The 27,705-nt window shown below is 42.7% G+C and overlaps 1 protein-coding gene across 1 annotated transcript; it reads right to left on the bottom strand.

Annotated features, from left to right (window-relative positions):
* Nucleotides 1-740: 740 nt before the first annotated feature.
* ATIC (5-aminoimidazole-4-carboxamide ribonucleotide formyltransferase/IMP cyclohydrolase) lies at nt 741-27,705 on the bottom strand. The gene is made up of 16 exons (XM_062578472.1): nt 27,590-27,705; nt 26,545-26,671; nt 23,261-23,337; nt 22,115-22,181; nt 19,600-19,688; nt 17,465-17,616; nt 17,189-17,345; nt 15,328-15,453; nt 15,058-15,165; nt 13,716-13,801; nt 12,362-12,451; nt 10,629-10,757; nt 9,540-9,632; nt 3,187-3,369; nt 1,548-1,703; nt 741-1,086 (listed from the first exon to the last, which is right to left on the bottom strand). The coding sequence occupies exons 1-16, from the start codon at nt 27,609-27,611 to the stop codon at nt 967-969; spliced, it is 1,782 nt and encodes a 593-aa protein (XP_062434456.1). The 5' UTR covers nt 27,612-27,705; the 3' UTR covers nt 741-966.

Here is a 27,705-nt window from a genome sequence, read left to right as displayed (position 1 = left end):
AGAAGCGTTTATTGTAAAACTGTGGACTGCCCCTTGCCAAAACTGAACAGATTTCATTAAATGGAACCCAAAAAAATGTCTTTGAAATGGTTACAGCAATTGCCAGCAAAAAACGTGTCTGGGCAGTTACTTTATTCATCTCACTGTGCTCCAGATTTTCACTTTGTTTTTCTAATCAGAGTTCAAATCTGCTTAATGCAAATTGCGCACAATGGAGAACGGAAGTGACTTCAGGCAAGATGTTTCCCAGATGCCTATGTGTGAACTCTGAATTGAACTCTCTGGCTTTGAGAACAAGCATGTCAAATTTGCAGGAATGAGTCTTTTACCTTTGAGAAAGCAATTTGACCCTGTCTCTCTCACCCAAAAGCATGTGTCCAGAGCACTAAATCAGAGACTGCCTTGGACAAAAGACCCACTCCCTTCTCCTTGCAGAGAAAAGGGGATAATGGGTTAGAAGCATCTGGATAAAGCTACCTGCTAGCACCAAAAAAAAAAAAAAAAAAGGAAAAAAAAAAAAAAAAGGAAAAAGGAGGAGGGGAGGAGAAAAGGCTCAGCTCAGTTTGCAGCCCAGATTCTTATCAATTCATTCAGCAGCTGGCCATGTGCCAGGCTTTCATACCATTCCATAGAGCTTCTAATGAATTGCTAAAGTCAAGACTAAACAAAACAAAACAAAAACACCTTATCTTACCTGAGGAGGCAAAACATTTGGATGACATAAGACAACAGACCCCATATAGCTACGAACTGTATGTTTATTTGCAAAAGAGACTTATTTCTACATTAGAAGCCAACTTCTTGCAGCTTCAATCTCCAGCAGCAGCACAGAAAGATCTCATTTACAGATCATGCAATAATTGCTAAGCACAGATTGCAGGTCCTTCCCAATTTAACTGGTAATACTCCAGTTATTGCTGCTGGTGAGACTGTACCAAAGAGGGACCACAACAGCCCACAGCAAACTCAGTGATGAAAGAGCCGAAGATTGGTGTGAATGAGAGTTATTCCCAGCTCGTTACAAGCTTCAATCACAACCTGGTCGGCAGCTGAGCCAGATGGGGCAGCGATGAACTGTACTCCACTCTGAACAAAGGACAAAGATAAGTGGAAGGATTAGAGGATGAAAAAAACAAAATCCCCCTGCACAGGAGCTGGCAGCCCCAGTCTTTCATCAAATCCCACTATACTAAGTGCTGAACAAACAAAGGCCTCCATTGCCCAAAGCAATTCACTGGGGAGTTTCTCACAGGAGCAGTCAGTTCTCTCCACAGCTCAGCAGTAAGAGTTCCTTTGGAAGCAGGAGGCCTTGTCTACCTCAGTACGCTTTTCATCCCTAATCACCAAAATGAGCAATGGCTGGATAATTACTGCTCCTGTGAGAGCAGTGGCAACCAGAAACATCTCTCCCAGGATGTGCTATTTCAGACAGCGCTCTTAGTGCAGAGCCTTCCCCCAGTAGTCTACACAAAATTTAAACAAAAGCACAAGCTGTGCAGATGTTTCACTGGAGTTACCCTGATATCCTGGCCCTGCCATGACCTCACCCGTTTAGCTCTGTCAACGTTATCCCTAAAAGGGAAGAACGCATCGGAGCTGAGGGAGACAGCAGTCAGCTTGGCAATCCACTGCTTCTTCTCCACTTCCGTTAGCTGTGCAGGCACCTCTTCAAACATTGCCTGCCACTTCACCAGGTCTTCATCCTGATGGAACAGAGAGAGCCAGCTCAGCCCCAAAGCAGAGGCTTCTCCAGCAGCATCCAAGGACAAGGTGACAGCACCCCTTCAACACCCAGCTCAGCTGTGCTTTCTGCTTCCACAGCTGGGAACTTCAAAGAATTTTAAAATCCCAAGTGATGGTGGGAACATGTAACTACAGCCTTTTTTCTTTTCTTTTTTTCTTTTTGCATCCCTTTAACTCTGTCCTTCCCCTCCTCACCTCAGAGCTTGAGGATTTCTTTTTTTCCTTTAATTACAAGATGTTTGGGGCTTTGCCTGCCTGCAGTATGCTGCTCTGTAAATGCCAGCGCACACACACACACGGGATCTGGTATATGACAACATATGACAAACAGCAGCTTGGTTTATGATTCACCTTCTGAAGCAGCCACTGCTCCAGTTCGTCTACCCTTAAACAAGTAACTGCACTCACAGAGATGATTCACTAGGTCCCCAACCCAGCTCTTGGCTTTCAATACTTAAAAAGGGCATACTATTTTCTTGTCTCACTACTGCTTGTAATGAGGAGGTCAGAGGGATTCTGAGAATTCAAAATGCCACAGGCAAACAGCAATGTACAAGAAAAGGACAGCTGGTATGATAAGGCATCAAAAGTTTAAACAGTAACTGTAACATTAACCCTTCCTTCGTACTAGAGAAACTGTCAGAAGAAACCATGCTGCACATAGAAGCGCAGAGCTGGTTTACAGCTCCTGGGTCAGAGGGTGCCGTGCCAGAGGGCCAAACCAGGATGCTTTGCCACTGAATCTTTGAACGACCTTGGAGAAGTCACTATCCTGAGTCCAGGCCTCTTGCTCCCCAACTCTTTGGTCTCATCTATTATTTTCCCCAGACACAAAGCTCAAATCAGGCCTTTAAGTAGCACCTGAAGACTCAAATTTTGCATGTGCACTGAGCAATTCTGGCTCTGACAGCTTGACAGCCAGAGGGCTTCTTGTAGATAATGTTTTTGTGCCATGGCTTTTTCAAGCCATGCTCAAAACACCTATACCCTGGTGTCTACAGCTTCCTGTTGGCTGGCAAGAGATCTTCAGCAGCACTCAGGGATAAACTCAAGGACTCGGATGGAGTTAAAGGTGGCTGACAACCATTGTCCTAACACAGATCATTACCTTCAGAAAGGCTGACCAGCTCCAAAACTCTGACTAGACCAACTAACCAAGCCTCTCTTGCCTCAAGTTCACTTACAAAGTTCAGGTGGTCTCCTCAGTGAGGAATCAGAATGGAAATAACCCAGTATGGGTGGAGGAGTGGAGGGTACAAAATACTCATCTTATTCCAGAGGAAACCCTCCGACCAATTTTGAAGTGAGCTATGAAAGGACATGTTCTTTCTGGGGCTAGAAAAAAAATGGCTGAAGTAGAAGAGAGAAGGCCCAGTATGAAGAGACGCTTCTAGCTTTGTTTGGCAGAAGCTGGACTCTTTACGGAAGCTCTTCAGCCCTTACCTCACCAATGGTCCCGGTGACATACTGGTCAATAGCGTTGGAGATCTCTGCTCTCTTCACACCTGCTTTGAACTTCATGGATAGCACACGTGGGTGGTGCCGGAGCCACCAGTTGTTTGCCTTGTCACCAGCCAGACGCGTGCAGTGGATCCGGGACTGCTGGCCAGCTCCAATACCTATGACCTGAAGCGTGCACACAAAGCGCGATCATGCCTTGCTGCATGCAGATCGTAAACAAAGCTTCATTCCAGCCAAGGAATTAGGAAAGACCTCCCAAAAATTAGCTGCTCCTCACTGAAGCACAGAAATTGCTCAGGTAATTTAGCAAGGGTGACTGCAAATACCTGTATCCTTAATCCTGTAGATCATTTATAGGGACAGCTCTCTGCACTTGTAACTTCCATTGGTCAGCTGAGCTGACAGTTGCATTCAGGACAGTGCACCCTCTCATCCATCCAAACAACATCAGAGTCCCAGCCATACTTGAGACAAATTTTAAAGCTGAGGTTGATATATTATTTTGACTTTTGTTAAAAAAAAAAAAAAAAAAAAAAAGTCAGCTATAGAAACAAACACAGCTCGTAAGAGATGGTAAGCTGCCTACCTGGTCTTGGACTTTGGAAAGAGGTCTGAAGTCTGAGTCTGGGCCACCCAAACAGCATAATCCTTCCTGGCGGGCCTGGCACACACAGCTTGAACAGATCAGCTGTGATGTCTGGTGGATTATGGGGCAATTTGTCTGTCAAGGCTGATAAGAAAGTAAACCTACTGCTCGATCAGAAAGGCTGGCCAGTAGGCCCATCACATCACTTGAATTATCAAGGCCCTGGAGCTGCCAACACACTTCCTACTCTGCCATCTGCCAGAACATCTGCGATTTTAAAAATAGCTGCCTGCTAACCCCACCCTTTATTTAATAAGACTGATGCTTGATGTAAAACAGATCTATTGCTTCTGGGAGCAAGATCTGAAAAGTGATTTTTTTTTTAACCCCCTAAGAAAGCTTCAATAAATATATGGTGTTTACTCTGCTTCCTTTTGCTTCTCTTTCCAACCACTTTCTTTGGAGTCTAGTTATCATCAAACACATTCAACCTTGGTCAATTTTTCCAATAACACTATAGATTAAAATATGTAGTGACTCTTCGGCCTCTGGTGGTCTGGTAACCCTGAAAGCCATTTGTCACAGTTCAATGCACAATGCAAACACACTCTTGCATTCACGTCTGGGCAAACTTGACCTGTGAACAGGCAACCCTTAGGTTCTGATATTGCTGAAAAATAAATGTAACTGGGGACATCTTGGTTATTGGACATTAGCAGAGCAAGAGAACTGGCAAGAGCTTTATCTTTCCCTCAGGAACCAGGAGAGTAAGTATTGTCAGGGTCACCTTATCATGCTTTCACACCCCAGAAAATTCAAGGCAGGAGCTAATCCAAGGAATGCTGTGAGGTTTCTCCTATTAATCTTCATCTTGCAAACATGGTCTGTTTGAAGTTACAACTGGCAAGTGCAAGAGACTGAGCTGGGGTCTCTTGAACTCCAAACTGCCCCTCCTCAGCCTTACCTTTGCCATGACAGTATGCCACGCATGACTAAGGTGCATAAAGGCTAAATCTAGCCATCACAGCTGTCAAACCTGGGCTGATAACTTCTCTCCATGGCTTTCAGAGCTCATGGATCCTGCCTTCCGAAGAGAGCTCCTGTCATTTCAAACTAGAGATCTGTCAGGAAACAAAACTCTTTTCCATAATTTCCTCCTCCTCCTATGAAGCCACAGCTGAACTGTTCTCCAGACTCTGTTCGTGTGGGGGACTGCTCCAGGGACACTGCTGAGGCAAGCGATTTTGGCCTGTTCTCAGAGTTTCCAGCTCAGCTAGACTGCAACAGATGGTAAAGCTATAAGTCAAAGGCTGCCCTCAAATGAATGAATCATTTGTCTTCTCATTCATCAAGACACAGTGACTTCACCTCTTACCAGAATCATAAAACATGCTGCTAGATACTCTTCCCCCAAGGAGCAAATTAAAGATTTGGGCAGTTATTTAATATTATCTGCTCAGCTATAACTGAACAGCTATCAGTGCTTAATAAACTACAGGGGCATATATTAATATTATTGTAAATACTAAATAGATAATAAGTTTCTAGTGGCTTCGTGACACCTTCTCCCCACATAAAATTCTGATATTGTACCTCTGTTCTCATATCTGCCCTGTTTAACCTTCAAAGTTGCAGGGGACCTTGCATCTCAAGGGACCTCACTACCAGCTGGGGGAAGTGCACAGTCTCATCTGCAAAGCTTTTTCCTTTCTCCCTGAATAGACAACAGCCCTTAAGAGTGTTTAATGACAGATGGTTGCCCCATGCATTGCACATCATTAATTGTCATCCAGCTCTTGGAGGGGTCCTAGCAAGCTAGGTTAGGCTAAGGCAGAAGTTCTTAGCTAGGGATGCTGGTGGAAGAGCGTATTGGACAGACTGCAGATAGCAGAGCCAAAACACTACGAGAGCTTAAGTTTCAAAGAAATATGATGTAATGTGCCAGAAATGCAATTTCCTCTGACCATTTCCAGACAGAATGGCATCTTATCTTCATCTAGTATGTTTTGAGCTGTCATCTTGCACTAACGTGACACAACTAGCCAGTTTGCTGCAAGTCCTGGCCTTCATCTGGCAAGGAAAAGGGTATTAGAGAAAGTTTTTCCACATCAGTGCAGCACAGTGCCCACACATAGGCACACAGCCTTTTTATGAGCATACACATTAGAAATCAAGTTCTCCTACCTGCTAGCTTCTAGTCACCCTTCAAAAAAATAATGTTTCTCCTATTCTCTATGAGCTGATTAAAACACTATTTCGTGACCTGAATTTTGTCAGAAGATGGTTAACCTGAACTTTGGCTCATACTCAAAAATTCAAAAATGGCAAAAATTTTGTCCTTTAGATAACAAATGTCCAGTCTCTGTAGGGTCTTCACTAGTATCCTCAAATCTGCAAAGATGTTATCTGCAACCCATGGAACAGTGTTCTTACATTGGCCTAACAGGCAAAACAACAGCTGCTTCTCTGTGCCTCCTTCTGATGAGTCCACATTGTTCTAAAAGGCAGGTCATAACGAGAGTCAGGGAGGAACAGGGAGGAACGTGCTGATAACATGCACTTCACGGGAAAGCGAGGATTTAGAGAAAGCTAAATCATTTTTTGTAGAAAAATATTTGCTTCTGTGCAGCTCTGCTGTGGAAGATTTCTTCAGTCTAGACTGGATTTTCTGGTGCAAAGATTACAGGACTTTCCTTGGAGAGTTCAACAGGTTAAGCTTCTGCATAATATAAACCATAGACTTGTACATAGAAGTCCCTACTCTGTTGCCTGTCTAAATGTACCTATCCCTCCCTGTCTTCCTCACTTAGTTTCTCTCTGCACTTCATCTCCTCCTTCCCCAAATGTTGACTTTCTTCTACACCAAAACACAGTTGAAAACTCAAAATCCTCCACAAGAAAACATGCCACCCTCCCCATTTTCTGCCCATGACTATATAAAAAAATTATTATTTTCTTTCAGAGTTTACTGGAAATCCAAAAGTGATTAAGCACAGCCTATTAAGGCTCAAGTGAAAGGAGGCAGTAACGCAGGGTGTGTTGAAAATCAATTCACAAACAGGCTTGTTGAGTAAAAAATTGATAATTTTTTGACCGAAACATTTCAGCTCACAGGAGAGATCAACATTCCGCCATAGCCAGAACACTGTGCGAAAGCATGGAGTGGATGAGATGGATAATACCCAAAGGATCCTCACAAAAATGATCCAGACTAGCCTGGATTTACTCAGATTTACTCTGAGTAATAACTGAAAACAGAAGCCTTGAATACATTTGGAATTATAAAGCCCCAAAATGGACTTTACAAATGGAAAGACAAATAATAGCAATAACTGACAAATGTCTGCAGCATTAGAGGAAAATAGTAAGGTAAATTTTATCCTCATATGCAGAGGAAAAAAAAAAGAGAAAAGATCTTAAACTGTTAATTTCAATTTAAAGCACGATGGTATCATTACAGAAACTGTAAATCAACATGTTATACATTTCAGCTTCCCTGTGCTGAAAAGCAGACAAAACAAGTGAAAGTGTTTATTGCAATTAGTGGCAGCTGGCTTCCTGCAAATTAAGTGATACTTAAGTTCATAAATGCTTCCTCCCACTCCATCCTTTCCTAGGACTTTTTAAACACCAGCCCTGGCTGGAATAGCAGATCCAACTCATGATCCCAACGAGACCAAGCTGTCAAAAAAGTTCTGGATCTCTTACATACAACTTCACTAAGCAGCAGGGGCAGTGTGAGGGTGAAATACCCCTTGGAAAACCAAACGCAATGGAATTGAAGGAATGCAGGATTTCCCAGGCTTGGCCTCCATAATAACCTGAACACATCACGCACTGGAAATAAGTTTTAATCATAACAAGCTGGAAATCTCTTTCCTTGCCTGTTTCTAACCTGTACTGGTTCTGATTTGCAACCAAATGTCCCAGTATCCTGCTGTTTCTGGTGCCTTGGTAAGCGCTTTTACCAATAGTTAGTTCTTCACCACACCACCAAGAAGAATCTGATGTAATCAATATCTTAATCAGACAGGTTTCCACCAGACCTGGCATCGTCCTCCATCCTTCTCTTAAGGACAATTGTCTTGATGCTTAACAGTCTCATGAGGCATTTCAGACATTCTGAAGCTAGAAAGGAGCTTCTGTCCGAGCTCCTACATCATTACCTATAGCGCCACGCTCGGCTATTTTTAGGTGGTAATCAATCTCTTTAGAAAGACATTAAGCTTTGATTTAAAGGCCTCAGAATGGATTCACCACCTCCTTGAGTAAGTGATTGCAATGGCTGCTGATCTTTACTGCTTAAGAAAGACACTTTTCTCAGTGCAGGATATGGGACCTTTGATTCTGGCCTTACCTGTCACATATACAACAAGCCAAGATGACACACACACATTTATGTTCAATCAAAACATACCCCTGTGAATAAGCAAAACATCATTGTAGCCAGGCTAGTTAGATCCTTACCTAGCCACACTGCTTTTCACCCCCTCATGTCTTATCCCTTCCATATGGCACATGCATTACCACACACATTTCAGAAACAGCTGCAGAACCACATTAAGTCCAGACTTACAAAAAGCACTAGGGAAATTGCCGCTACATTAATGGTAAAGGAGCAGCAAAGATAGTGACGTCTTTGTTCTAGGGCTACGAGAATTAATGCTCTTGTGGACAGAAAACCATGTAAAAGCAAGAGGAAGAAAACAAAGCAGAGGAAAATAAAAGCCGGTTCTCCAGAGACACAGCTTTTAAGAACTATATAGCACACAACCCCGAAAAATACTGTGAGTGCTGCAATGTTTGCAGGTTCACAATCCGACACATGTAGATGAGTACCACAGCGAGCAGAACAGCGCTGCAGTCCATTCACTGTTCCTACCTGGAAGGTACACTGTTTACTCCATTTTGCTGCTTTATGATGCAAAAAAGTTCAAGATTATCAAAAATACTCTTTCATTTTCTTTTGTAGTATCTTACTTTACAGAAAATAACCCAGCTCTGTGGAAGAACTGCCATGGAGAGCTGAGGACCAGCTAAGCAACAGCATCACAAGAGTGAGCCATTGGGCAAAAACATACTTTTTAGTACATTTATAATGACTTTTGAATAATTGATTTAAATTGAACACCCAGTGACCATTTGAAAAGATAGGATTTTTTTTTAAAAAAAAGATCAAGATTTATATCTCACCTACGTATTTTCTAATGCCTTTAAATTCCAACATCTATCATAAGCTCTAAAAAAAAATCAGAAAGTACAGAAGATTTCTAATATCCCAAAGAGGGTGCAGGTGTAAATGAAGAGGACAACACACCTCATCTTGCTTATATAAAAAATAAAAACAATAAAACAAAACTAAGAACCATGTGCACAGTCAAAATCCAGTTTTGAAAGCTATTGTGACATCCTAAGGCCCTCAAAAAGAAAAAAAGGAAAGAATAGTTGAAAAAAATTCAAGGTATAAGAATTCCTGCAACTTCCTCCTTTAAATGGACAATCCCCTCATTATCATGACAAACAAAAAACAAACACGAAAGGATCACTGAGTTTGGGTTTTGAGGGAGAATCTTAAGAGAAACACAGGTTCATCCACTGCTCTGCATAGCTTTGCCTACGGCAGTTTGTTCCTAACTGCTTAACCGCTTCCTGCATGCTAAGTGGTTTTAAACCTGGTGCCTGACAAAAGCACACTTTGACCAGCTTGGCTGCGAGAGCAGAACTCCCCAGAGGTGTCGGATTTGGTTACCTGCCCATCCTTGGCATAGCAAACTGAATTGGACTGGGTGTATTTGACAGCAATGCTGGCAACAATCAGGTCTCGGACAGCAGGCTCCGGCAGCTGAAACAACACAAACCATTGTCAACAGCCCACTTTGACAGCCAGGACTTAGGATGGTTTGCAATTGGCCAGTGACTGGCAAACCTTCAAAACCATCAGAAGCTATGCTTCCCACAGCAAGGGGAAAACAAGCTAAAGATACCCTGCTTTGTTCAATTCCTAACAAATTTTGTTTAGATTAAAAAATTACAAATGACTGGTTTGGCAGCTAATGTCATCTGCTTGTAGGGACAAGACTCGATCTTATCAAGTCATGACAGCTCTATCGATGGGCCTAATCATGCAAATTCTCCTGTATTTTCTGTCTTTCATCAGAAATGCTAATAGGCAAAAAGTTAAGTAGATGCTTAGGTATGCAGAAGACTACAATGGCAGTAATATCTACAGTTTCTACATCATGTATTATTTTAAGTGTATTCCATTACTAATCTGTAAAAATAGTTTTCATTACCACAATGTCTGAACTTATTCTGAGCCCAAGACTAATAACAGGCTCATTAACAGCTGCTTTTTAAATGAAAACAAGATTCAAGACTAAAAAATAACCGATAACTTTCTGATGATGTGAACTCTTAAAGGGTGAGCAACATCAGTAAAGCCAGAGTTTATACAACACATTGTAAACCAAAGGGAGAATTAAACAATGAGTCAGAATGAGATCACATTAGAGCCTTAGCACATGGCTTTCTAACCATAAGAAATTAAACAAGGTAGTTTCCTATTTATATGGAATACAAATATTTTGGTAGTCAAGAGATAAAAGGAGAAGGTTCAGCTCATCTTATTTATGTGAAGAATCAGAACAAAGGCGAATTACCCCGATTTGCCCAAGTATATTTGGGCCAGAGAGTTTGCTACATTATTTTGCTGAAAGCCAATTTAAGTTCATTAAAACGTTTCAAGAGCTCTTAAAATAGAACAGTGCTAACTTCCTTGATGAAAGCATACCAGCTCAGTCCAATCTTTATGCTCATATACCAGGCTTTTGACACTCACGTTTTTATTTTTTGTAACGATATTCTTGAACAATGACTGGTCGATGACTGCATTGTTCCTCTTCTGCATGAGATGCAATCCATAGAGGGTTCGAATTTCATTGTCATCTGGCTCATAATCAGGATCCATCTAAAAGCCAACAGAGAGGCCAATAAAGACCTCTTCAAAGCCAACATCCAGTAACAGTTTAGGTTAAAAAAAAAAAATTCTAAGGAATCCAAAAGTAGTAAACTGTTAAGAGGAAGCAATGCCAGATCATCAAAAGTAATTAGAATTAATTGGAGCACCAAGGTCTCAACAGTACAAAGGGACATTTAGAGGCTGGAGAGAGGTAATGCAGTTTGGATGCTTATACACACCAATGTCCACCTTGTGAGACACACACACACACCTAGTCTTCCACAGAAAGGTAGAAATCTTTTGAGTTGCTTCATACGTGCCTCAAGGTACAGTTCCCACCTCTCCCTCCCTCCCCCCCCCGCCAACATAAAAGAAAGCAGTGAATATAATCATTTCCAGAGATGCATTCTCTTGGGGCTCATCTCCATACAAGCACACAACACAGTTAATTTGTGTTAATATAAGGGGCAAATTTAAAGAGGAATTGTTACACTATCTTAAAGGTCTCTGCATATGCATAGGTTTATTTATAATTAATGTAGCCCCAGTTCAGTTTAAGACATGAAGTAAGCCAGATCAAATTACGGCTACTAATTCTAAGTAGGAGTGTACATATACTTTACAGGGTTTACCTGATCTACTGATGTTTGCTCAGCTCAACTTTCCTTAGCAACCCTGTGCAGACAGGCCCTAAAGCTAAAGGCTTAACCAATACAACCTCATCCTTGCAAAGCTAATTGAATTCAGGAGGTAATCAGCTGCCAGGATTGTCTGAAATTTCATCCTTGTTTGCCTGAAGCACCTGAGCCATCTTCTACAGCTCCCTTGGTAGTAACACTAAAATTGCAACCTCAGCTAAGCCTTGGGTTTTCTTTCTGTTATGCAATACTCAAGCTCTTTACTCATTTGTCTCCCAGAGTCAAGCTGTTTGGCTGCTCTGATAATATATTATCAGCCATGTTCACCCACACTGGATGATTCTGAAGTCTCAATAAGCAGTGGGGGAGCTAGGAAGGCAACTGGACACTTATTTGACATCTTAATACTCTTTGACAAGCATTATGATTATGGAGTGGAAAGGTGCGATATCCCTAGGTCCAAACTATGCCTGTGCTGCTATCTTCATCACTGACTCCACAGAGGATTGTCCTGCAAACACCACATGCACAGGCAAGACTTCCCTAGTGATGTACTTCACACGACTTCTCACATCCGAGACTAATGACAGCACTGAGGCAATACATCTTGGATGACAAAAATTCAAGGAGGAAAAAACACACAAGAAAGCTAGCAGAGAGTGAAGAAACAGCCCAGAAACACTGTTTCCCTGAAGTACTATTGCTATTCCACATACTTGGTCACTTGAAATCTACATCACTTTGAAAGTCAAGGAAGGTATTATGGAAACACTTCACTTTAGGATTTAAGGTTCAACGTGGTCATGACACTGCTGGTGGAATTACAGCTCACGCAAGGGCTGCCAAAGACCAGGAAACACTTTCATGCACTGTGGATGGGCTTGGATCAGCCCCGCAGCTATCTGGATATTAACATCTGTGGAAAGCAGATACGCATTGAGCAGCAGAGGGTTACAGTAGAGCAGGAACATGAACCTGAAGGACGCAGTAACTGCCATTCTTCTTTTTGGCAAGGATTTTGAGAGCTTCCTCCTCATAGCCAGGAGCTACCACACCATCAGATACCTGCAACACACACAGATCTCAGCTTGCACAGGTCAAAAAGAACAGAAGAGCTAATACTGAAAACTCCACCTGCCATCTCCAGAATGGCATTTAAAGGCCACTTCTCAGGGATCTATGTACACCATACAATAGCAATGGCATTAGTATAGTGTTGGCTCCAGACCCTGAAACAGAAAAAAGCAGAGCTCCATCCAGGCCGAATTATTAAAAAAAAAAAAAAAAAAAAAAAAAAAAGACACACCTCACCAACACGTTAAACACAATAGAACTAATAAGTAATCTCTCTCTCCAGGACAGAATTGCTGTAGATCACATATCCACTTCTCCACCTAACAGTACATGCCTTAAAACACACACACACAAAAAAATAATTTTTTTCAATAGTGACACTCCTGATGATACAAAGTATCTGCAAAAGAACTGTTTTAACAGCATTAAAACAGAGCAATTTACATTCATCAGAGCCATAAAGTGATATTTTCTTTTCATGTTCTTTTTCCTCCCAAAGTAAGAGCATATTCTATGTTATCTTCACAAACCAGTCAATGTGACCTTTCACTTGTCTGACAAAAAAAAAAAGAAAAAAAAAAAAGAAAAAAAGTCTTTAATGTACAAGAAATTGGCCATTGCATGTGCTTCCTCCTCTCAGGTAGCTGAAGTAACATCTAACAAGATGAGTGTGTTTGGTAAAGCATTAAGTCCCAGTTGTTTAACTCTGCATTAAATCTAGTGACTTGTGCAATGTGGTCAGCTAGAGAGTTAAAGTCAAAACGAGCAAAGTTAAAAGTGCACTGTGAAAAATGGCTGAGCCTACAAATAACTGGTATCAACTGGCAGGTAGCAATCTGCATCCGCATTCCTGCCTTGGGCAAGAGGCCAGTGTCAGGTCTGTGGGTCCTCCATTGTTCCATTAGAGCTGTTCAATCAGATACTTGGGACAGCATAATCAGGGTTTATTTCCTGAGGCCTGATCAGGGACAGAGGTTTGCAATCACTCCTCAGAAAGCAGCATTTTGAGCACTACTGTTTCACAGGCTCTGCCACGCAGCCAGGTTTCAATTGGTGCGAGGAAAAACATATCAGAAGATGGGTGTAAATTCTGCACCCCAGATACTGAATTACATAAATGGGCCAATAAATAGTCTGAAGTAAAATAGATCAAAACTCTCAAATTGTTTGAACAGAAAGACCATTATAAGTGAATGGCTCCATCCTGTGTACTTCTCCCTTTTACACCAGAATGATTTGTTGCTGTTTGACTAACCTCTCTGGAAATAATTTTAGCAGTAGCCAAATCGCAGATATCAGACAGAGCAATGAAGTCGCCAAAAGAAGACATCCGATCAGCACCTGCAAAATCATATTTTCTGGTAACTTATCCAACTACAGCGTAATACAAAGAAACACCTTTGCTCCTACAATCCATATCTTTTTCCACAAAAGTTGATGATTTAATCCCAAAGCAGAAAAACAGGCTATATAAGAATAACAAGAATGAAAAACCCTACTTCAAATATATGCACCTTTAAATATTCCCGTAGCTCAGATAGTCTTCCTTCTTCATTGCATTTGTCAAAGATCTAACTCTGTAATCACTACCTCCACTAATGCTACCAGTTCTGCTGTAGCCATGATAGCAAGAGGACATAGGAGAGGAGGAAAGGTTTAGTACAGAAAGATATTTTAGATGGAAGACAGTTGGAAAATAGGCAAGTTTTCAAATGCATATACCCCCACCAAGCTTTTCCTGCAAGAAAACAGACCCAGAAATGCAGCTAGCAGTAATTAAATACATGTTCTCTGTATTTAATGACACAGTGCTTCACTAAAGTGAAGGATTACTGGCACTCAGCCTACCACTGATGCTTTCTTACTCAAAACCATCAATTCTTCAGTCATTCCATTCTAAAGCTTTGTTTTTCTACTGATCATGCAATGGTCTTCTCTCAGTAATGATCAAAGGTGATCCCTAAAGTAGCGGAAAAAACGAACCCATGCCTGTGTTTCCCTTACCAAGCAAGGCTGCTTTGTTTCCCATAATCCGTCTAAACTCTCCTAGATTGCCACAGACAATGAGAGAACTTGCAAAGTACCTCAGCTAAACAGAGGGAAGAATTTCTATTTGCTTAGGCTTTTTTGTGAGCTCTGCACTACAAAAGCATTAAAAAAAACCCCACAAAAAGAGCAGAAACATAATTTTGCTCAAATAAGTACTCCCTAGCACTCCAGCTGCAGCTGAAAGCTGTGTGTGCCACCAGCATAGCTATTTGGTTACCCACAGATCCTTCAGCCAAATTTCCACAAACATTTTTGTTTCATTAACAAAAGCACTTTACACGTCTTCCATATACACCACAGAAAGAATGGAATCTAAATTGTTTTTAGCCTCTTTGGAACAATATTCAAGTTCAGCTCACTTTGAGAGCGATTTTTGATTTGTCAGGTGGGCAGTTCATTTAGCCTATTAATCAGATCCTTATGGAGAAAAACCTGAAAAGGAGGAGTTACCTGCAAAGAGAAGAGCCTGCAAAGTGCCAAGTATGTTGTTTAGAGTCAAGCACCAGCTCAGTTCTTTAGACAAGCTAGTTTATTCTTGGGCCTCTCACCTCTGCTGCGTGCGTAGGCACATGCTAAGGGTGTTAGGGTCTTGTGGAAATCATGCACCATGCAGACTTGTGCCTCTTCCTCACTGAGTGGTGTTCCAACAGCAGCACCTAGTGGGAAATACAAGCCAGGGCACTTAAAACAGAAGTTTTTTCTTGTCCCAACCCCTGGGACTCCTCCAAAACCATCAGGGTAAAGGGATGCAGATACATCAACAGTAGGGCCTGCCAAAAATCAGTCTGTTCAAAGAGAAAAGCAAGGAGCCACCCCACCTGCAGGGCTGACGTGTTTGAAGGAGGCTGCAGCAGGAATGCCTAATGCCTGCTTGAGTTCCTTCACTAGCTGCCAGGCATTCAGAGCATCACATAGGTTGATAAACCCCGGAGAGCCATTCACCACTGCAGACAGAACACAAACAGACACATTAAAGCAGGCAGAATCCCGTCCCCAGGGTGTGGAGACCAAGTGAAAGAGACTTCTCCCACTGAGAATCAAAATTACTACAAAACTGTTCAAGATGCTCCCAGTTCCTTGGTAACTGTTTTGGTGCCCTGAAAAACTTCATGTGTTGTGAAGAATGCACAGGCTTGGCACTCAGGAGACAAATATAGTTGTCTTCCCTACCACAAGCTGCTGATACAACCTTGGAGCAGGACACTGGCCCCTCATACCTTCCCTCCCCTCCCCTTGTGCTCTGAGTTCTTCGGCTGGCACCAGTTTGGAGCAGCAGTCATCTCTTTCCAAATGAACTTAATAGAACTTAATTTTGACTGAGATATGTAGGCAGTGCTGTCAGGAAAGAACTCAAGAAAAAATGTACACTCTCTGCTCTTCAGAAGGTAGGTTTCCTTATAAATCCAGTCAGGAACTTGCTATAGTGACTAACCTCTGATTCAGAATGTACTCAGGCACCAGCCAAACTTTAAGCACGTGGTCTCTCAGATTGAAGTGAACATAACCACTCATAGCCATAAGGAAACAAGGGAAAGCTTTTAGCAAAATGCCTAATCTGGATCTTTCATCAGAAATCCATACAAAGAGTAAAGTTTTTGAATATCTGCTTCCCAAATCTGTTGTCTTGGCACACTCAAAACTGCAAAAATAGAACTGCCTGCACAGACATGGCAGGACTGTGAGCCTTTCAGGACACAGGAGAAAAAGGTTCTTTTGACAGTACTTCCAAGGCCAGGACAGCTGAACACAACATTGTTCTGCTGCCATACCTGGGAGAGAAACTCAAGAAAACCAAGTTTCTGTGCAGGTCTGGAAAAAGCTTCCAAAGGGGCCCCAGAATTTTAAAATACAAGGAAATGCTACAACAGGGAATACAAAGCTTTGCATCTGTTTTCTAGAACAATGTCAGGCCACAGAAGGCAGACTTGGCTTTCAGAAATATTACAACTAGCCTTAAAAACGATCTCAAGAACAACAGTAGCCAAACTCTCCCTCCAAAACTGGGATTCCCTCAGTACAGTAAGGCTGCAATGAGTGGCACACTCTGCAAAATGGGAGAGATACCAGACCTACCCTAAACCTGTGACTAAGACTGGTATCTCATCCTACTGCCATTACTAGCAGAGCTAGCACCCAAGAAAACTAAGCTAGCAAAGCCCTGCTCAAAAGCATCAGGTCAAGAACAATAAGCATTCAAACCTAGGAAAAAAAAAAACAGTTCAGTTTCTGGCCAGAGTAAACGGGAACATAAGATTGTGAAGGTGCTAAAGAAAGAAAATGGGAAGGACCAAAATATCTTAAAGGAAGACAAGTAGTTTTCCTTTCCAGATTTTAGAGCTGATGTCAGATAGGAGGTGCAGCAAGTAAATTTGCCCAGACAAACTATTTTCAGTGGGGCCCCAGAGATTTACACCAATACAGAACGCAGAGCTCCAGTAAGTCTTGTGAGGATCTATAAGCAAGCTTTTCTATCTCATCATGTTCAGCCTTTTCATTGAAAAGCCACCGTCACTCAGTAATGAAGTAGGTAATATAAGGCATGGACGGGCATCCCTTGAACTAAGGCTCAGCAAGCTACTTCAGTTTGAAAGACTGAAGACATGGTGGCAGACATGTCTGACCACCTTCTTTCTGGGCTATCCCAGAGCTCCCTGCTGGCCAGCATGGCCTAGGCCTTACCTGTCAGAGGAAGTTTAGGCCTCAGGGTGTAGAGCTGTGCAGGACTCTGGTGGGGGTTCATGCCATACCTCAGGGGCAGCTGGGACACCCCCTTGCTGTACTCTTTCCTGAAGTAGTCAGAGATGGCTGCATCATACTGAGCAGTGTGGGTGAAAGCCTGGGGGCAGAATGGACAAGACTGGTCAACTTATGAAGGATTTGGCATTTAAAGGAAATGAATAAATGAAAATCAAATGAGTCTGACCAAGCCCTTCACTGTGAGCAAATGTAAGTGACCTTCAGTGCAAGCTGACGCCTGGTTTCCATGGAGGAGTCTCGGTCCTTTGATGCCTTCATCTCATTAGCCACTGAACAGTAGTCTGCAGGGTCGCAGACAACCGTCACACGAGTATGGTTCTTGGCAGCTGCCCGCAGCAAGGCAACTCCTCCTGTAAGAGAGAGAAGCATGGAGGTGTGAAGCACTTCCCTTCTCGGCACAGTATAGCCAAGACTCATGTCTGAGGCCTGGAAAGGACATGCACCAATCAATCATTCATGCCAGATGAATGTGCCCAGCTCCCTCAGTTCTGTAAGCAGAAAGAACTGCAACAATGTTTCTGAAAATATACATGGCAAAGTCAATCAGTTGATCCAACCCACTGGTGAAGATAGCTGGCATTAACTCATTGGTTGCCCTTTGCAGAAACAGTTCATGGGTTGAGATGAACAAGAATGCCTGGGACAAGAGTACCTTCAAACAGCACAGGCACATACTGAAGAGGACAGCTGTCTACAGACATTGTTTAAGCACTATCTTCTGCAACGCTGGGCTAGAGTGAGGGAAGATTTACTTCTACACCGCTGAGGGTCTCAATCTCTCTGCAAATATTAGCAAACCATGCCCTGGTTCCTCTGTGCAAGACAAAATGTCATGCTTCCCCCTTAAATTCAACTCAACACAGCTATTAAAACACTAAAGAGCATGCAAGATACTAGGCCATTGCAAAGTAAAATAGAGGCTTGCACTGCTACATGCAGAGTGAGTACCTCTCCATAAAACATTTAATAGAGAGCTCTGCTGGGCACCATTTGGACTAAACTACTACACAAAAATTCAGTCCCCATCCAGCCTCATGCCACAAAACAGAGCCTGTACTGTTCGCGAGCTGCCAAGCAGAGATGCAGCAGTGAAGGCAAGGCAAGGCCTTCTGGGGTTAATAACCAGCAAGAGGAGCAGAACTGCTGATGAGATGCCTCTCCCACACAAGCAGACTAGCCTCTACCCCTGTAATGTCTTCCTGCAGTGCATTTTTCAGTGATCCCCAGAGCACTTTCTGTGGTTCGGCTTCTTCTCTCCAAAGCTCCTGGTTTTTATTTTTATTACACTGCCAGAGGCTGCAAAAGAGGTTTAATCAGTGCTCCATTTACCCTTTCCTAGCACAGCCTTCTGCATATCAGGATCTTTCCTCGGGCAGTGAAGGTCTTCCCCACCTCAGTAGCATGGCTTACAAGCCCATTATAGCCACTTACCACTGCCATTTTAATTTTAGCTCTGCTTAAAATTGATGAGGTTTACCCAGCTATCCTGTTCAGCTCCCCCCCTTGTAACTCTCAAGCTCTCTGGCCAATTTGGATGGTAGTTCCTTGAAAATAGGAAGGAATGCAGAGAACACACAAAATTGGCATCCCCTCTTCCTTTCCTCACAGAGGAAGGAGATCACAGCACGAGCTGCAGCTCTACCACAGTACTAGCTCCTCACTAATGACTTTGCAATTTCAGGGTGAAATTGCCTGTCACAGGAATTAGTTTGCTAGTTGCAAACTGGACAGTGCTGCACACAGTCCTCTTCTAGTGCCTGGTAGAAATTAATCCTCAATAATGTTCTGATCCCTTCATGAGCAACATCCCTGTCACATGTTGCAGCCTGGCGTGGCTGTCATTCATTCATTCTCATTTGGCAATTCACACGGACATGAGGCTCTGTGCACATGCTGGGGGACAGAACTACCCCTGTCAAAATGCATGCCGAGGTATGATTGGTAACCATTGCTGGGAGTGACAGATCAACAGGAGATAAGTGGCCAGCTCACATGAAGGTGGCCACTGAAACCTTCAGTGAAACCCACTGAACACATCATGAAGATGTGCTAAGTTGCAGGACCCAGGCTTCCTCTCTCTCCTTCTGGCTGCACCACTGGAATGGTTTAATTTCTGGGACGAAAGCTTGATAAGGGAGCAGAGCAAAAGCATAATGTCCCAGCACGAGAGCATCCTAAGGAATTGTAAATCCAATCCCTGTACTCCAACATCACAGCCAACAAACCAAGAAGTCTGATGATCCTTTAAGGTTATGTGAGGCCTTCAAACAGAAAGAAAAGGACAGAACTATCAAGTCTGCCTGGAGAAAGGGTTTGTTTATCCTTTAACTTACCAATATCAATCTTTTCTACTGCTTCTTGTACAGTTACACCTGGAGAAGATACGGTCTTCACGAATGGGTAGAGGTTACACACAACAACTCTGAGAATTGAAGGGAAAAAAATCTGTTACTCACTGAGAAATAAAAAGGTCAAACTCCGCTTGGTAGGTACAGGATATTATCAATGTTCTTTTCATTTCATCTATCAGGTCTAAGATCAACATAAAATCCTATAAACAAAGGCTTTTTTCTCCAAAAGACTTTGAGACAGCATTGCTGAACCTAATGTCAAGTGATGTTACTATGGTCAAATAGCACGCACTTATAGCTGTTAACTATGCATTAAGTAACATTACAGTGGTTAGAACCACACAATTTACAGAGGTTAGTAAAAAGGAAGAATTGCTTTAAATTACATGCACCGGCTTTTGAATGTGCAATGATTTTGGGTGCCCAACTTAAGCCATTGCAAGGAGCTTCAGAGGAGGTGCTCTGCACTACCGAATATAGGCATCCCCAACTGGCATAAAAGACAGCACCCAGATCCAGATCCATTGCAAACTTAAAGCATAATCAGTCTAAATTTCCAGTTTTTCCAAGAGCAGAAAGTAACCTACATGCCATCTTCCATGGCTTTAAAATACAAACAGCAAATGAAACCCCTGAGGTATTCAGTACATCACCTGGATCACAAAAAACATCAGTGGCCCATTAAAGCAAGTGAAAGGGTTGACTTTTTCCCTCTCCAGGTAAGACGAGATCGTACTGGAATTAGTTTCTTGGCATGATTAGGTCATTTGTCTCCCAATTTATTATACTGGAAGCAGCAGCAGTCTGTACGTCAGGAAGCATGAAGGAATAACTTCTCCTGTCCCATCTTACAAATGTGCTCAGCACACTGTACAATATGACATATGTCATAGTGAAAGAACACAGCTGTTTTGACCTTCCCATACAATGTTTTTAACGCAACAGAATGACTTTGCTCTCTTGTTCTGAATGTATGAAGGTATTGATCCCTGGCACGTGCTGAGTTGTAGCAGCAAGTTGCTGTGATCCATATATATGTTGTGTCCAACTTTATTACTCCTTGATTTCCACAGTGCATGATGAATTCAAGGGGAGGGGAAGATCAGCTTTCAGCACCCCTTATTACTCTACATTTGCTAGGATATCTTTTATTTGGGCCCTTTTCTATTTCTAACGCCTAGCCCCCATTACTATGCTTCCTCATTCATGCTCCTAACCTATTGCAAATTCCCAGGGCTCTGCAGACTTTATCACTGCTAATGGTTTCATATATGGAAGTCATGATAATCAATATAAGGATTTGTTACTTTGACTTGGGAATGCAACTTTAATTCAACGATGCAAATACTCTCCTGCTGAGGACCAGCTCTTTCTGCTTTTATGCAAGATTACCATAATCCAAATTATTGCTCTGGATAAGAGTGCACTGCAGGTAAGTCACCGATGTAAAAGCACATTACTCTTCCTGCAGTTCAGCAACGCCTGCTGTAATATTCAACATACTCTGAACAGCCACCACTGCTGAGCCATCTGTTAAGATTCTTGTGGTTTAAAAATCTCAAGTTTTCAAATTCAGCCAGGAAATCCATCCATCCTATGCACGTCAGCTTTTTAAGTTCTTTTCAAAAACTAAAGTGGATTCTGGCCCATCACCATAGTCAAACTACATCTCCTATTTTGGCTAGACCTATAATTTACTATGCTCAAATTCAGCCATTCATTTTTAAATCAGGAGCTACTCACTAAGGCAGCATTTTGTTATTCACAATCACTAGCTAGAAGTCAATCCCAATTACTTAAACATAGCCTCATACTGTCTCAGGTAAATATTCTAACAAAATTCAGCATTCTAACAAAAACAATATTTTTTTAAAAAAAAGGCATGTGTTAGTGCATGAGCTGCATAACTTGTTTCTGGCTCTAGCTTGCTTGTTCTTATGATGTCTCTCAAACCCAAATTTTCTATTATCTAGTTGCAAAAATGATACATATTCCTGACCTGTTTTTCATGTCTAAAGTCAATGATTTGTGTGTTGAAACTCAGACGAGATTAGGTAGATTTCAAAGGGTATATTTACTAAGCAAGCATTTCAAAATCAGAAATTGTCATCTGATCAAATACCTAGAGCCAAGCTGAGAGGAGCTGCACCAGCTTCAAAAGTGCTGAATTTAACTTTGCAAAAAGTGTAATGAGGACCAACATTGACTAAAAGTGTAAAGTATCAAAATTACCAAGTGGAAAAAAAAAATCCTTGCCCCCCCATTGAAACCATGGTGCAACTTTTTGTTTTGTTTTATTCTGGCTTATGTCAAGCAACGAAGATTCATCTGTAGAGCACTGCTTTTAAAACATAGTATTTCCCAACAGGGGAACAGGAAGCTGCAGATTCTGGTTTACACATCTTACAATTCCTACTGCACCCATTTACTGGGGTTGACCAATCTCCACTGTCCATTTTCGATTACTGATGAATTGCATCGTGGCCCCCACATTTACCTTACAAGGCTGAAATCCTGTTTATCCATATCAGCATTATCTTCTGGAATACTGCGAGCCAAGATGCCTAGTTACAAAAACAGTGTATCTTATGTTATTTAAAAAAAAAAAACAAAACATTTTAAAATTCAGCATCTTTCTTCCAATTGCTTCTCCTCAGAGATTTTCTATCATAAACATTCTGATTCTATTTCAGACAACAGTCTTCAGTCCCTACTCCCCCATTCCATTTTACCAGCTCTCTGGCTGTTCAAATTTCATACTAATAGACTTTTTCTTTCTCAGTGCTAAATCCTAAAGGATTCTAAGTGCTGAACAGACAACCTCAAAAACTGTACTTTACAAACATTCAGTTGTTAGCCTTAAAATGCTAGAACTGTCATTACAGAGTTCCCGGAGATGAAAAAGCCACCTGTCACTCATAAGCTAGCAATACACAAAGCCCACCTAACAACCAAAGAAAGGCCGTGCCTCTAACTGAACAGTGTAGGTGGTTGGCTGCTGCGTAGGAAATTGGAAAGAGAAACATGCATGTGACTGGCTGGCACAGAGTAAGCAAGAGCATAATCCAAGATAGAAGGTTTTCAGAGCAGACTCGGTCTCCAGCCCTCAGGTACGTAAATGCAAGATGGGCAACTGGTTTAATTCAAAGGATCTCAAGCAGCAGATAGGTTAATGGTTGACTGACAAGTTATCAGACCTCTTCCTTGCTGAAGAGGAGTTGGAAAAGCTTGGCAAAGGCAGGAATTGCCCATTAAAGGCTATGCCGTCATGTTCCCTATGCTGCATGCCAGATTCATCCGCAGGTCAAATACAATGATATTCTCTACCTGAACCATTCTGAAATTTGCCCTGCAAGGAACATGCAAAGGCAGTTCCTGGAAAGCTCTGTTACTTGCAACTCCACAGAGGAAAGGCTCTGCTACTTGCACAGATGTCAGCACAGCAATGGAGAAAGCTATGCAGACACTGCATGTTTCTTCTCTGTTCCACACGTTTTATCTCCCATTCTGCTGCTAGAGCAAATCTGTTTTCACTAGTCAATTCTTCCCCAACCTTTAAAAAGACATCCATTAATCCCTTCTCCCTACCCACACTGCCTATGTATTTCTGTTTTAGATTGAAAGCGTAATAGTAAAAACCTACCAGCATGGACTGCAGGATGAAGGGTTTTCACACGTCCACCCAGCATCTCAGGGAACCCTGTCAGGTCCGACACATCTCTGCTCAATCAGAAAACACATCATGGCAATGGATATCTCATATGGACTTTATCTCTAGGTTCAATGTTCATAATTCCCATCATGGCAGTAATTTAAATCTACTAGCAATGTTGGTTTTACTGGAAAGAGACTTAAGCCCTAGAAGTTTTGAAGGGGGAAAATTAAACTTAGTAATTCTCTTTTGGTTTGTTAAAAAACAAAACAAAAAACTCAAACCCCTCAGCTTTCTATCAGTGACAGAAGAAGGGAAGAAGACATGCATGATTCCTCCAAATTTCAACATCTTGCATCTCTGTAAGAACACAACATATGGAAAGCATATTACCAAATTGTTATGAAAAAACGCTATGCTGAATGATAGACTATGTGTTGTTCTTATGAAAGGCTGGTCGAAGTGTTGGCTTAATGCTCACTCACACTTAAAGATGCTGTCCATATCTTACGTAAAAGCTATATCTGACAAAACAGAAGACAGTCCACTACAAACAAATCAACCAAAGGAAAGTGCCCCAAACCCAATAGGCAGCAGCTGCTTTTCTCATGAATGAAAACAAAATCTATCACACTGACCTAAGCAGCAGGGTTACTTCATGAGTGAACTTTTACACTGAAATAACCAAGACAAGCAAATTCCACTTCAATGATTTACAGGGCAGAAGATCATCCTCAAAAGGAGTAGTGCGGCTTCTCTGAAAGCAATTATTTATCCTATTTATCCTTATCTTTATAAGGACTAGATAATTCAATACGAGCTCATCCAACTGCACTCTGAGATCAAGCTATGTGTAGAGCAAAAAAAGGAGAGAGACATATTTGCCATATTAAGGTGTGCTATTAAGAGGCAATATTTTAAAAGAGGTGTCTGTTCACAGCCAGGGCTCAACATCTCTGTACAACTCAGAAAGTAGAAGGCTGCAAACATCACCCTCTGTGCTGTCTTGACTACAAAGGTCAGATTATTGTGCTAGAGCAACAGTAACTTCTAAAAGTCCTCCTGTCCCTCCTGTGGATTTTTACACATCACAGTGAGTTCAGTAGAGAAGATAAAGTATGGTGGAAAGAAAAAAAAATCACATGCAGAGAAAGAATCAAAACAATAATGTGCTAACAAGCAGAACAGGGGAGAGCCATAGATATAGACAGACCAGTTCTGGGCTTCTCAAATAGATCTAAAGTCATTATGTAATCCTATTTGGCTAAGAGACTAATTAAACTTTCCAAAGCACTGACTTCCCTTTGGAGCTTACGTCTCATCCATTCTGAGGAATAGATGATTGACTGTTTTGCTTAGGACATTTACAGTTTCCCTCTTCCTATTCAAGGAGTGAAACTTCCAAACTTGCAAACTTCCAAAATTTCAGCTTCATTCTGCAGGTTCAAGGATATCCTTAACTGGACAGAGCAACCATTCTGCATCACTTCTGCAAGCCCTGTACCCATCCAGCATTGCTGTACACTTAGTATTTAACTCCTCCCCACCACACACTCAATAGCAATTGCTTATTCAGCAGGCTGACAGACACAGATACTTTGCAAGTTACTGGCACACCATGTTTGTGTCAGTGAGGCACATCCACATACACGATTCAAGAGCTGGACACTAAGGTTCTGACTTCATCTTGCCTGAGACGCTCAAGTTAAGAACATAAGTCACATCACACTCATGATAGGAGAGAGGTACCTTCAGAGGGTGACCTAAGCAAATTAAGATGCGACTCTCCTAACTAATAGTACATGGCATTTGGACCTGGTTTCCTTTCACTTAAGCCTAGAAATGGTTTCTTGTCCCCACGAATCATAAGGCAAATGAAATAACTAGCCTTGCTGAGGACAGATCTCAAACCAGACTTATTTCCTTCTAAATCCTAAGAGAAAAAGGGATAAAGAGTCTTCAAGACCCCCAAAGCAGACATCTGGAAAAGATCTGGCAGACAGATAAAACTTCATTATTTAGCCCAAGAGATGTTTGGGAAAGGGGAGGGTGTGTTTAAAAACTACCCAACAGGACTCAGAAACATACTGCCTTTCAATAAGAGTGGCATTCCCCAGAACTACCCCAAAAACTTGATTTTTGAGTAACCTCTTTGCTCAGAGGTTCTGAACACATGTACCAGCATACTGTTAAGAAAGCCACAGCCCATGCTAAGGCCTACCAAACAGTGCAGTAACAGAGAACAGCAGAAAAGTCCGGAACATTGTACTCCTCCTCTGAAACACAATTCTAGTATCTCAGTATTCCTCTTCTCAGCTGAGCCAAAGCATTAAAGTTTCACCATTGCCTGTGACTGTATATGATGTAAAGGAAGGAACCATAATTTGGGGGGTAAAAGAAGAAATGTGACTATACTTTGCTTCAGCCTTCACTGATGCACAGCCAAATAAAGAGACGAGGGAGACAAGACCAAGTCCTGTATAACAGACAGCACAGGAACTCTGGAAGCTCCGTGTATTCATGCCAATGTGTCCTAGGGGCCTATCACTCCATTCAACGGAAGTGAAAAGGAGCCACAGAGTCATCTGTCATGTCAAATAATTGACAGATTTTTCAGTACTGTACTGGAAACAATTTTTATTTGGCTGAAGCGGTTTTTGAATCGCAGAATGGAAGAACCTTAAAAAGCATTTCCCAAACCTTGGACCAAAACAGCTAGTGATTGTTCATGCCTCTTCTCAAGCAGTGGACGCACCACACTTACAGGCTCTCTCTAACGAAACGTGACCATCATGCTGGGAAAATGATTTGTGGGAAATGATCTCCAACAAGCCTCAGTACATCTCTGACATATTGCGCTCTTCCTGCCATAGGTCTAGGCAAAGATCAGCTTTCATCTGGCTGCGAAGAGCAACACTCAGGCCAGGTTATGAGCTTCAAGATAAATGATGGCCTCATGGGAGAAAAGTTGGCTCAAAGCAGACAAAACTTCTGCAGCACAAGGGTCCTGATACCTCTACTGGTCACCGCGCATCATCCTGCACTGTAGCAATCTTTGGTCTCGGTCAACCTATCTCTGGCCAAGAAGCAAGTTCCTGAAATTTGCCTTGGGGTGCGTTGTTTGGGTTGTTTTTGGAGGTTTTGTGTGACAGTTGCTTTCAGACAGCATTTTTTTCTGTCTCCAGCTTTCAGTCATTTTTGTGTGTGAACAGAGAAGACAATTTAAACAACCTGATGAGAGTTTTGGAAGGAGGTTTGTAAGACTGAACCCTTACCTGACTGAGAGGCCAGCATCTCTCAGGGATTTGGCTGTTCCTCCAGAGGCAATTAAACCCAGACCAAGAGAGCTGAGAACCTTTGCAAACTCTACTAGGCCAGTCTTGTCAGAGACACTGAATAAAGCTAGCGGGAAGGGGAGAGAACAAGCATTTCGGTATTAAAAGCAAAACACAACACAGAAAAAGGCACGATTAAGAGACTGAAGACTTTTAAGATTGTTTGTATATACACATACATGTATGCAGGTGCACAACCATGTGCATGTTAAATATTATACATATATACACACACACAGTGACACCCACCACCCATTTCTGCCTCATCTTTCCAATTTCTGAAATTACCTCTAAAAAGCCTCCTCTAAAAAGCCTCTTTTCTAAACCCACATCTAAATCCTGCAGCCATCAGGCTGGCTGGGGCATAGCACAGGAGCAATGCCACTATTACTGGTGGGAGAATGGAGCCAGTGCTCTATAAACTCTTTTATTTCTGCAGCCTGGCCTCAGGATGGGGAAAAGCCTCTTGTAGCTGCCCTGATTTCTTGGTATTATCAACCATGGGCCAAAGTCAAACAGTAACTAAACCGGAGGGAAGTGCTCCCCCTTCAGCACAGGAACTACCGGGTTAAAATCTGTGCATCCCGCTACACAGGAGCGGGGATAAAATCACCCCCGGGGTTTTTTAGCCGAACCCCTGAGCTGCAGCAGGCGGCACAGGCCTGAACATAGGAATTCACGCGGCTTTCGGCTGCTTCCGGCCCCGCTCCCCTTCCCCAGAGCCGCGCAGACGTGGCGGGAGAGAGGCTCCGCACAGCCATGTGCGCCAAGGGCCGCGGCCGCCCCTCCCCCGCCCCGTCCGCCGCGCGACGGTTTAACGGTCGTCGGCGCGGGCGCCAGCGGCGGTTGAACGGGCGGCGGCGCCACAGCGGGCGGGCACGCGCGCGCGGGGCGCGTGAGAGGAGGGAGCGCCGCCCGCTGCGCGGCTCCTCGTCGCCCCCTCTCACCCCACAGCCCCGCCGGGAGCCGGGCGGCCCCGCGTTACCGAGCTGCTGCCGGGCGGCCATGGCGCCGTCGGTGCGCGGGAGGGCGGGTGCGCGCTAGCGGCTGCGGGGGAGGCAGGCGGAAAGGAGGGGGCAGTGGCGGCCCGGCGGGATTTGG

Source organism: Rhea pennata, chromosome 6 (assembly GCF_028389875.1).
Source record: "Rhea pennata isolate bPtePen1 chromosome 6, bPtePen1.pri, whole genome shotgun sequence".
NCBI lineage: Eukaryota > Metazoa > Chordata > Aves > Rheiformes > Rheidae > Rhea > Rhea pennata.
This window is presented reverse-complemented; position numbering and strand designations above follow the sequence as displayed.

Bases quoted from the DNA above. Each gene is read 5' to 3' on its own strand.
- ATIC (XM_062578472.1), bottom strand. From the start codon at position 27,611: ATGGCCGCCCGGCAGCAGCTCG. The intron at 17,617-19,599 runs GTAAGTTAAAGG...TCTCTCTTACAG, and splicing joins AGTAGAAAAGATTGATATTG to GAGGAGTTGCCTTGCTGCGG. The intron at 1,704-3,186 runs GTAAGGGCTGAA...CTGTTCCATCAG, and splicing joins TCACCGGGACCATTGGTGAG to GATGAAGACCTGGTGAAGTG.